Here is an 11,771-nt window from a genome sequence, read left to right on the forward strand (position 1 = left end):
AAAAGCCGGATCGTGTGGTGTCAACCAGACGAAGATCGAACAATCCGACCCGTTTTAGGACCGGACCCGACCCGTGACTTGGTTGTTGGGGGCGTACCATACGACAAGTGGTTTTACTTTATTTGCCTTTGGTTGTTGGTTGCTTAAGGTTGCGTTGTCGTCTTGCATTTGGTCATATGTTTTTGCCTTTTGGTTGGCAAAATTCTTGTTTAGTTGCTCCAAATTTTTGAACGCTTAAGTCAATTTAAGTCGTGAGATTAATATTCGATATGTGTGTGTATATATAATAGAGCGCTTATTTGTATTTTTTTCCATTATCATATTTATAGGAGAGAAAATGTACTATAATTATTATTGGTTCTAAACTTTTGGCAGGATCATGTCATACTCGACACAGTTTTTTCAGGGAGTTCATTTCAATTGTGACTTAAGACATCATAAGTGAGTGAATTTATGAATGTTGGGACAACCACAACTAGGTTGTCGACTTATAATGTGAGAAGTCTGCTATTGGCAATTGTGTGATAATATGTTATTAGGTAATCTTTTTTTATCGTTACTTACCTCACATATATAAGTTAGACCAAATCCATTTGATTTTTAAAAATGATGTTTTGAGGAAAAAACAACGTTTCAAATGGTTAGTAATGTAACAAAAATGATGCACCGCACCCTATTGGCCCATTGTCACTATTCTAAAAAAAAAAAGTTTCACATCTCTTCGACGCCAAGAGAACAAATAAGCAAGAATTTCTAGGAACTTACGTCATTTATGAGTAGAATAATCATTTCAATAATACGGGAATAACTCAAATCAAATCAAAAGAAATACAAGCATCTCAATCAAAATCAAAGCAAACTTATTGTAATTACATCTCCTTAATCGAAAAATGGTATTTTTAATTTGCATGGTCAAATTAATACATGATGATATGAACTGATACCAGATGATATGGACCAAAGTGCCTTATTCATGCCACAAGGTTTTAAGGAAGACGTCGAGATTTATTCTATGTCCAAATAGATAACAAAATGGAGTTACATTAAATGCACTCGAACTTCATTTATGAGGAAGTCAAGTTAAACTCTAGTTACATTAAGGAAGTCAAGTAGTATAATTAGCCTTTGTGATCTAGGGATTTGTATAACTATAAGAATTCTCAAATACAATAGGTTAGGGTTTTCTTATCCCATCAAGATTCTACGTAACGTCACCGTCTTAAGTTAGATGGTAGGCTGCAACTCTCTTTTATGAAGCTGTAATCGTATATCAAGAGATATTAACGTTTTGGAGTTGTATTAATATTTGAGATTTTAAGAAATATTTTGAATTTAGCATCATTTTAATTCTAGAACATGAACATTATTTTAATTTTAATAAAAGTAATGTAATAAAATAATACAAAACTATTTTAGTTAGCCAGGAGTTTTTTTTTTTCTTTTTTTCAATGGATTAATTAAATTATCTATGGGGATTGCAAAATTTATTTGGCATTAATTTAAGGTTTAGAACTAACAACCTTTAGTTCATTGTTTTGAGAAAGGGTTAGTTAAGTCAAACCAGGTTTCTTTCACAATTTTATAAATTCGAGTTTACTACAGTAAATACTATTTTACCACCAGGTTGCTATAATAAATATTTTTCTACCCTCATTTTGCTATTGTACTTTTTCTATATTTCCCAGGTTACTACAATATTTTATTATTATTCTTTAGGATATCATTGGTGGTACGTGCTTTCATAAAGGTCCAGCCGACCAACAAGGATCTCAATGACAGACCTTCATAAAGGTCGAGCCAGTGATCGAAGCACCGAGTGTCGTTGTCTTGAACTGCTTTTCCGACAATACGCTGCGATTTCCAAGATGGTCGTAATCGTTCGGTAAGCAATGTCGACGAGCTAAAACATATAAATATGGAGTTCCGCTTCACTTCTTAGGTATGCGAGACTATTCTCTTTCTAAATAATGAATTGGACTTTGACTAATTAACTTGAGCGTTAGAACGCCTTTTCTCTCTCTATACAGATTTTGAGCATTCGTCGGCTACTCGAGTTCAAGCTTCGCAAAGTTGGTCATTTTTATGATCAAACAAACTCATTTATTTATACTTGGGACGGTTACATGCATTTTGACAAAATCCATCATAAAAATTAGTAGCATTTTATACATGTTAAAATACTATTATGGTCTCTATATTGTCAATTGGTTTTGAGATGAACCCATGAATATTAATATATATTTCTTACTTTAGTTCATTTTGGTCCCTATACTCTCAAAATGTTCATTTTGGTCATTGTATTTTCAATTTTGGTTCATTTTAGTTCCTATAATTCAAAATATTTGTTTTGGTCCCTGTATTAATAAAAAAATAATTATTTTAATCCCTTAATTTTATTTTTAATCTCATTTTTTCTATCACAATTTGAGATAGATGTCTCTTGGTCAGAGATAGATGCCTTAACCATTTGAGGTATGTTCGGTTTGACAAAATTTTTGAGCTCTTGCTCAAGTTAAGGAGGTCAAATTTTCTACACTACAATCGATTTGGACTTAAGAATTAAGGCTTATGTCGTTACTCTATCTATATATATATATATATATATAATATTTTACTACTTTAATTTTAATGTATCTTCATTAAGAAAAAAAATCGCAAGTATAATGAGTTAATACATTATACATTTTTAGTTTTTGAAATAGTAGACATTATATATATGTTAAACAATCTAAACATAGTTCAATTTGTCAAACCATTACCTATATTTCATGTATTACACTAAAAAAAATGGATTTATCGTCGCACTCTCACATTGTTAAATAAAATAAAGTAGTTAAAAAATTAGTAACGCTAATATTAAAAAAAACATATTATTTCTTAAAAAAAAACGTTGGTCGGTAAACATTTCCATAAAAAAATATATATTAAAATTTGCATTAGGCACCAATATTTAATTATTTAGGAATTCCAAAAGAAATATTTAATTGTTTAGGCACACCACAACGATGCCTATTTTTTCTTCTTTTTGAAAATAACAAAACGACGACGAATAGGTAAGTACAATAAGTGAGAGACCGTCCTTGATGCGATAGAAAAGCTGCGTCAGCAACGGCTAGTTTTTGCTGAGATTCGGATTTGCCAGCTCACCTCTGATTTGTATTTGTCGGCAAACTTTGACCGTTGCCTCCTTTTTTTTTCCTTCATCGAAGCTACATAATTTTTATGCAATTTAACTGAGTTTAATTGGACATAATTTCTATCCAATTTAACTAAGTTCGATTATATACTAGTTTGGAAGTACATAGATAAGTAATATACTTTTACAAGATTTTATTCGTAGGTTTTTACATTAGTTGATTGGACACTACTTCAGACCTGTAGTCGATTCATAATCTTGTCTAAAATCCTACATTCACGATAACTATTTAGTTGAAAGCTATAACTAACAAAAACTTTACTCATAGGTTTATGCTCTACTCTAAGTAAAGATCTGTCCGATTTGATGTCGGGATATCTTATCCATCTCTCTAGGAAAATATATATCTCAAAATATTTTGAGTTCAATCCTTTTTTTCCCTCCACTCAGACCAATCCATCTACTCAACTTCTCATACTTTGTTACCTTTTCTTAATAATGAGAAACAATTTGAAAGAAGTGAGTCGACCGCTAGAACTATTGGTCTAGAACCAGAAATAAATATGTTTACTTTTCTGCAATGGCCGAAAAGCTTAAGAGGTAGAAGGCTTAAGGGTTGTGAACTTCTTTTTCCAAGAGAAGAGGTAGTTTGTTGCTAGGTATTTGACCAAATAGGATCGTCCCATTCTTATAGAACCTATCACTAAAATATCCCTAGACTGGATAGGTCTAAGCGGAGAAAAAGAATTTTCCATGAGATGTCATGGGATTGTGTGAATGAAAAATCTAAGGAAGGTACATGGCAAACTGCAAAAATGCTGAGTAACAATCTCATGTTTAGGTTACTTCTACATTTATATCAATAATATTAACTAAGTTGGCTATAATGACTTCATTGAATACAAAAATTAAATAAATATAAAATTGAACTACTAAATTGAAATATTTCTAATATTTGATAAAGAGTTTTTTTTAATCCAAACGACCGAAATAAAGCCTTTCCTTTTTATCACTTATTTTACTTTCTACCATTTTTTTTACTTTATCAAGTTTCAGTATTTTTTTTTTCACCATAGTTTTTTCCTTTTAATTATCTTTATCCTCATTTATTTTCTTTTGGTTAATTGTAAGTCCGATCTAAAAATTTTGATTATTGTGCAATTCTAATTTATTAAACTTTTTAAATTTTAAATAATTCTCTTGTATCAACATTGTTTTTTAAATACATATTTGTCTCAATCAGATGAACTATGACTATTCATCTGAATTACTTTTCTAAAAACTAGTTGAATTATATTCATATTCAAGTTAATTTTTAAATTTCGTTAAAAGAAACATATTTCTAACAACGATTTATTTTAAAAAAATTATATTTTTTTCCCTCACAGTTTACTTGATGTTATTTTCACCTATCTTAAAAATACATTTAAATTATTAACTAAATTAAAAAAAATTAAACTAGTTTTTTTTAAGTTTTCAATCTAAGTAAAGTAGGTAACATTATAACAAAAACAAAGAAATCTAAAGTAAAATTAAAAAAAAAAAGAAACTAAAAACACAATAGGGGCATTAAACGCAATTATCAAAGTTTTAGGGGGCTAAATTAGTAGGGAAAAAATTTACAGTGACACGTGTTTCTTTCTGGAAAAATAAATTATTTTATTTCCAACAACAATTTATTTATAATTTTTATTGAATAAATAAATATTTCAAACGCTCCTCTCTAAATCGCCAATCAATTGATCAATCAATCATTTCAAAGGAAAGCTTTGTTCTCTCTCAACTCTCTTCGCCTCTGTTTACACTCTTTCTTCTTCTTCAATCTCTCTGTTTGGTTCCTGAGAACGGGAAAAAGGAGCCGCGAAGATTCTTCAGAGGTGGTATTTTCTCATCTGACTTGTTGATTCGTCTCTGGGGTAGTTTTGTTTTGCTTTTTGTGACTGTGAATGATGTTTCCGCTGTCAATCTCAGTTCGATCGGGCAGTTTTCGATCTCTTCAGTTGCTAATTGCTTGATTCTTTTCGGATGGGAGATGCATTTGTTGTTCTTCTCACTTTAGAGTGAATGTGCAAATGGGAATGGGTGATTCTGGGGAAATTAGGGTTTTTCTTGGTTGTTCTTGCCGTTGTTTGGAACGTTTGTTTCTGCAAGGTTTTCTCTTCCGATGCTGAAGTTTAAGCGTTAAAAGTTAGCCTTAGCGAATGGCGCACTTCTTTCTCTTTATTTGTATGGATTAAGAAGTCGAGGCATCTGGTACATGTGCGAAGTTCTGATGATATTTTGCCATTGAGAGACTTCTCTTTTGGGGTTTTAGCAACGCAGTGTTTTGACATAAAATGCCTTTGCGTGATTTTGATTTTGGAGATGTATTGGGATATTCTTGCATCACGTCTTAACTTTAAACCCTTAAAAATTGTGCAGTTTTTTTTAGGCAAATCAGTCGGTTATTATTCATTTCTAAGTTTGTTCGGTTGTGATGTGACAATATTCCTTCTGTTCTTCTTCACTCTGGAAGTGCAACCCTTGTGAAATTATGCATACCATCCAGATTACAGATCATTTAAAGCTTAAGGACCTGGAAATGAGGAAGCTATTGATGATTTTATTTATTTATTTTTATTTTAGAGTCTTAAAAACCAACCATTATTCATATTAGATCACATCAGACATTAAGCCTTCACACTGCTAATTGCTAAATATCTGTGGTTATTCTATAAGAAAGTGTCGATGTCTAAGTTGTAATCCTAAATTACGGATGTCAATCTTAGTTGTCATCTCTTCTCTTCATCTTCTGAACTAGTTACGACCTATAACTAGCATTTACTCTACCCGTTTGAGGTTTTTTCTTTTTATATTTATTTTTTAGCTTCTTAACACGTCACTTGAATGATGTAATGAATAGCAAATCAGATTTTGGTATCCGTGGCAACATACTACCTACTTATTGTTGTTTTATGTTTCCTGAGTGGGATGGATTTAGTATGCCGAGGCATAACAGTAGCAAGATCTTCTGAATTTAGACATCATATATGCAGAAGATTATGATCAAGTCAGTTTTGTGGATCCCTTATATAGTATATACTTGTTCAGCCAACTCTTCAGTGTCCTTTTTTTCCTCCATCGTATGCATCCGTACTGCATTGTAGTATTAGAGATGACCAGATGACTCTGGTCATGAAACATATATTTCCCTTATAAAAGGGCACAAACTTGTTGAGAGCTTGAATAAACATTCCATTGATTTTATCGTATCAACTCTGGCACGTGTCTAATTTATCTTTGGTTATTGTACTGTTTGTTTAGGATTAGCCAAAGGTTCAATGTTTCCCTGCCCTACAGTTATTTATTATCCTTTTCCAAAGCAACATGAATTTAGTGCAGATGCCGCTTTCTTATGTTTTAGCCATTTCCCAAGCTGTACTTTATTTTGCCCATTAACTTCCAATATCATATGCAGGTTATTTTCTGCTGCTGGATTGCTTACACTCAGAAAGTTCAAATTTTGGGGCTCAGTTTCTGTTGATTGCTGAATAAGTTATTCGCTTTAGCAGCAGCGAAGAAGTGCCTTTGTTTTTCCATTGGATATGGTAAATTATTTGCCTATGTCTTTCACACATTATATATATATATATATATATATTGTTGTTGTGTGCTTGTGCTTTATGGAATAACAGTGTTGATGCAAACCAATCGATATGCCTCCTTTACCTCCCAGAAAGTTTGCTTGTGCACAGAGGAATGCAGTTCTATCAATGATTTAGTTGATTAGTTATTGTGAACAGTTAGATTTCTTGAGCATGGAAGTCTGTTGGGGAAGAAAGATAATAAGAAGGGATACACGTGAGCAGATGAAAAGGGGCTTAATCTTGGAGTTGAGAGACCATACCTCCAAAAGATCTAGAACTCTGTATTTTTCTCATAGAATGCATAGAAATTCCCTCTTTTGCTGGCTTAAGGGAACGGGAGTAAGAGAAGCATTAAGAAAGTATATTTTTCACATCTTTGTCCTCTGGTTTGCCTACTGGGTTTAATGAATTTCTTTGATGTATAGAATAAGACACAAACAATGATGCAATGATGTAGAACGTTTGTGTTGATATCCTAGTTCTTGGCTGTGTCGCATGTGAAATGGTTTTTATTATTTTGTTCTCTGCCACACCCCATTAACGGTGCATCTCTTGATTTGTGTCAGGCCACCAATGAAAATCTTCCACCAAATGTTATAAAGCAACTTGCGAAGGAGTTGAAGAGCCTTGATGAATCCCCACCTGAAGGCATAAAAGTAGGCGTTAACGATGATGACTTCTCAACAATATATGCTGACATTGAAGGCCCAGGCATGTCATTTATCACTTTATCACTGAAGTTTATCTCTTCTTTGACAAGGAGTTTACTTTTCATACTGAATTATGATTGTTGCCCTTGCAGCGGGGACTCCTTATGAGAATGGCCTTTTCCGCATGAAGTTGATTTTGTCTCATGATTTCCCATGTTCTCCTCCCAAAGGTTTGGTCTAATAATTATTGGATTCAATTTGTGACATTAATGACTTTGGCCTATAGCTGAGTTCATCTTATGGACAAGGTTTATCTTAGGGATCTAGTCTTCATAGTTAGTTGATAAATTAAGGTGTCGTTTGGTAACCATTTTATTTTTAGTTTTCTATCCTTAAAAATTAAGCTTATTTTTGTACATTTTCATTAGTAAGTTTATCACCTCTCTTGAATTTCAAAAGCATTTTTGAATTCTTAGTCAAATTTCAAAAACAAAAACAAGTTTTGGAAAACTACACTTTTTTTTTTTTAAAAAAAATGGCATTTTGAAAATGTTTTTAAAAACTATATAACAAAGAAAGAAACACATAGGTGAAAATAGTGTTTATAAGCTTAATTATTAAATAGATTTTCATTTTACGGCAGAAAAAGGTTTCTCGATTCACCCGTGTCTTTTATTCTTCTCCCTAGATGGCCTCAATGGTATATTATCATCTCATTATCTTTCGTATTTGTTTATTAGGTTACTTCCTTACTAAGATCTTTCATCCAAACATTGCAACCAATGGCGAGATTTGCGTCAACACTTTGAAAAAGGATTGGAATCCGAGCCTCGGGTTGCGGCACGTCCTAATTGTAAATACTCTTTCAAATTTGTGGCCATAATCATCATCATCATGTTTTCTTATGTTTTAGAAGTCCAGTTGAAGATGTTTTGCTTCAGAATCTTTAGTAAGATGGGTGTTATATGGAACAGGTTGTTAGATGTCTACTGATTGAGCCATTTCCAGAATCAGCTTTGAATGAACAAGCTGGCAAGATGCTACTTGAAAATTACGATGAGTATGCCAGACATGCCAGGTGAGTCAGGCCCCCCCACTCCATATTATCTGTTTTATGATATTGGGTGATGTGAAATGTTGGAATGATTATTGTTTATTCAGATAGATTCTATTGGTGAACCCCATGTGATTAAACTATAAAAGTGAGATTGGTAAAAAAAGGGATTTAGCCCATTAAAGATTCAAAATTTTCGTGCTATTTGGTTACATAGTTAAAAGTAATTAGTTACTTGTACCTGTAGAAATGCTTATTGAAAAATTGTTTCACTCAACCATTATTGCCTTCAAAATTCAATTCATCCCGACCTCACTCTGTAACTATGTTCTATGAGAACTTTATGTTTTAGTAAATTGTAATTGCGCATCTCTTCAAAGATGATTATAATGATGAATGATAAAGTTGGATGATTGGTAAGCAAACATGTTGCAAATTTTTCTCTTGGTTTTGCCAGGATTTATACTGGAATCCATGCAAAGCCAAAACCGAAGTTCAAAACCGGAGCCATCTCCGAATCGACAACTGCCCTCAATGTTGACCCAACGAATGCATCTGCACTAAATACAGATCTCAAAAACACATCTGCTGCTGCACTGCCATTGGCATGTCCAACTGCCCATTCTAACACCGCAGTCAGAGGCGGGCAGGAGCAGCAGTCAAATGCTGCAACACCAACCACAGAATCTGGAGTCGGGGGTTCCGGGGTGGCTGCAGCAGCAGTGAAGAAGGAAGCTGCTGCTGGGCCACCCTTGAAAATGCAGGCTGACAAGAAGAAAATAGATGCGAGAAAGAAAAGCTTGAAGAGATTGTGATGCTATGAAAATGTTTAAGTAATGGGCAGTTTTTAAGGTTAGCTCTCTTGTTAAATAATATCATCCAGAGTAATGAGAGTTTAAAAAAAAAAAAAAAAAAGGTGGTTGTGTTGTAACTTGTAATGAAACACACTTTCATTGGCTGAATCACTCATGGTATTGACTTCCTTTTCTTTCATTTTAAGCATATTACCATTTACTTTTTCAAATATGTTGCATAAAATCTCACATAGATGTTGGATAGATCTGCCTTGGGTTTCAGGTCATTTAAAATTGACTCGAAAATCGAAACTCGGTCTAGTTGAGTTGAGATGTGTGTAAATTGATTTGAAAACTCAAAATTCGAAATTTGGAGCTTGACCATTTGGGCATTTGAATATTATTTATTTAAAGGTCTTGAGAAACCATTAGCACCTCTAAAGATCCAAAACCATGTCTTGAGGATCCCTCAAGATTTTGAAAAATGATGTTTTTGACGAGTAAAAAATCTATGATTATGAGACATTTTCGATCAGAAGAAGGTCAAGAGGTTTGATAGATTCTCAACAAAAACAGAAGTCTCTGATCTTAACAATTTATGATTGATATCGGTACCGGGGTAGAATGGTAATTTCACTGATCTATTACACAAGCTCTTAAGTACTCAGAAATGAAGAGGAAACGGAAGCAATGGTAGTAGGTAGTACAATCCAATCCAACCACATTAAATCCTCTGTAAGCACTTGACGTTCGAAAAGAGACAAGAAAGAAAAAGGGAAACGAAAGTAAGAAAAAAGAAAGACAGAAAGAGGAGGGAGGAACAGCGAAGAAGACACTTTCTTTGTCACATGATGATACATTCAAATTGAAAAAAAAACGTCACAAACAGAGCAGACCACTATTTTCCTAACATGGATTTTGATTAGAACAAACCATATAAACTGAAGATTGATGGATGGGAAATCAAATAGCAAATCCGGAGGATCCAATTGTAAAAGTCAACCAACCAACCCCCTATTTTGGTACTTTTTTTTTCCTTTTTTTCTTTTTTTTTTTTTTGGGTAAGATTATTATGATTGAGGTCTGGTGATAGTTGAAGATGATGCTCACTTGGCCATCATGACCTTGACAAATTCGTCGTAGTTAATCTGGCCATCGCCATCAACATCGGCCTCTCTGATCATCTCATCGACCTCCTCCTCGGTCAGCTTCTCGCCGAGATTGGTCATCACATGGCGGAGCTCAGCAGCAGAGATGAAGCCATTCTGATCCTTATCGAAGACGCGGAATGCCTCTTTCAACTCCTCCTCCGAGTCGGTGTCCTTCATCTTCCTAGCCATGAGATTTAGGAACTCAGGGAAGTCGATTGTTCCGTTACCATCAGCATCGACCTCATTGATCATGTCCTGAAGCTCCGCCTCGGTTGGATTCTGACCTAGCGACCTCATGACTGTACCGAGCTCCTTGGTTGTGATACAACCTGCAGTAAGATCAACATAACGGCAGAGAAAATGAGTGAATTCATGATCATCATGATCAAAGAGAATGAACAGTTAACTTTTCACTCAGAATCATCATCTCACAGGCGACAATATCTTCAACGTTAAAACGAATTCATATGAAACTAGAAAAGCTAAAGGCAGGGATCCAACACGAACGAACAAGATTAAAGAAGCCAATCCTGAGCGAACCACAAAAAAAAAAAAGAGATATAGAGAACAAATTCATATGAAACAACCGAAAACGAACAACAAAATCCACAAATCTAACGGAAACCAGAGATCCGGCACGCAGACGAACACGAGATTGAAAAAGCAATGCGGAGTATATAATCAACAGAATGAAACAAAATAAAAACGTAGAGATGGAGAACGAACCGTCGCCGTCCTTGTCGAACAAGCTGAAGGCCTCCTTAAACTCAGAGATCTGATCATCGGTAAGCTGATCCGCCATTGCTCACTCGAGAAGAATATCGAATGATCTCTTCTTCCGAGGAACGATTCAGAAAGGCTCTGAAACAATGGAACCTAGAGAGAGAGAGAGAAGAGGAGAGAGAGAGCGGCGGCCACCAGCCGGAGAAGACGAAGAAGAAGAAGAGAGAGGGAATTTTGTTCCTTCGGAAGGGTCGGAGGAGAATTGCTTGGATTTTTATACGAGCGCTCCACCTCCTCTTAAATGCTCTGAATCTCGAATTTTCTTACTTCGATTTTACCCATTTGCCCTCCTTCTTTTTCCCAAATTTCCATATTCCATTCTTGACCTTCTTTACTTTTCTTTTTGTCAGTCATTTGGAATGCGAGTTTACCATAATGCCCTCCTTATTTGTTAAAAAAAACTAAAAAGGAAACTAAACTCCAATAAATAGTTTGGGTGTCTCCCATTTTAAGTGGGTTAAATACTTTTTTCTTTTTAATTTTTCTTTTTGTTCAACAATGTGTAGAATTTATCTCAAGGGAAAAAAAATGGAATCCGAACTTATATGTCTCAATCGGTTGAGTTATGTTCAAGTTG

The 11,771-nt window shown here is 34.1% G+C and overlaps 2 protein-coding genes across 3 annotated transcripts; one reads left to right on the forward strand and one right to left on the reverse strand.

The window, feature by feature from the left end:
* Positions 1-4,854: 4,854 nt before the first annotated feature.
* Positions 4,855-9,459, forward strand: UBC22 (ubiquitin-conjugating enzyme 22). 2 transcript variants are annotated; one of them, XM_022298828.2, is made up of 7 exons: positions 4,855-5,013; positions 6,594-6,723; positions 7,329-7,473; positions 7,565-7,642; positions 8,153-8,265; positions 8,387-8,490; positions 8,924-9,459. In XM_022298828.2, exons 2-7 carry the CDS (start codon positions 6,721-6,723, stop codon positions 9,279-9,281), a joined length of 801 nt encoding a protein of 266 aa, XP_022154520.1. In that variant the 5' UTR covers positions 4,855-5,013; positions 6,594-6,720; the 3' UTR covers positions 9,282-9,459. The 2 variants fall into 2 exon arrangements, with proteins under 2 accessions (XP_022154520.1, XP_087975856.1); XM_088119730.1 differs by having other exon boundaries at positions 4,863-5,016.
* A 619-nt stretch (positions 9,460-10,078) lies between these two features.
* LOC148213285 (calmodulin) lies at positions 10,079-11,408 on the reverse strand. The gene is made up of 2 exons (XM_088119734.1): positions 11,138-11,408; positions 10,079-10,740 (listed from the first exon to the last, which is right to left on the reverse strand). Exons 1-2 carry the CDS (start codon positions 11,211-11,213, stop codon positions 10,367-10,369), a joined length of 450 nt encoding a protein of 149 aa, XP_087975860.1. The 5' UTR covers positions 11,214-11,408; the 3' UTR covers positions 10,079-10,366.
* Positions 11,409-11,771: the final 363 nt, after the last annotated feature.

This window comes from Momordica charantia, assembly GCF_013281855.1.
Source record: "Momordica charantia cultivar OHB3-1 chromosome 1 unlocalized genomic scaffold, Mcharantia_2.0 BLBB01000001.1, whole genome shotgun sequence".
Taxonomy (NCBI): Eukaryota; Viridiplantae; Streptophyta; class Magnoliopsida; order Cucurbitales; family Cucurbitaceae; genus Momordica; species Momordica charantia.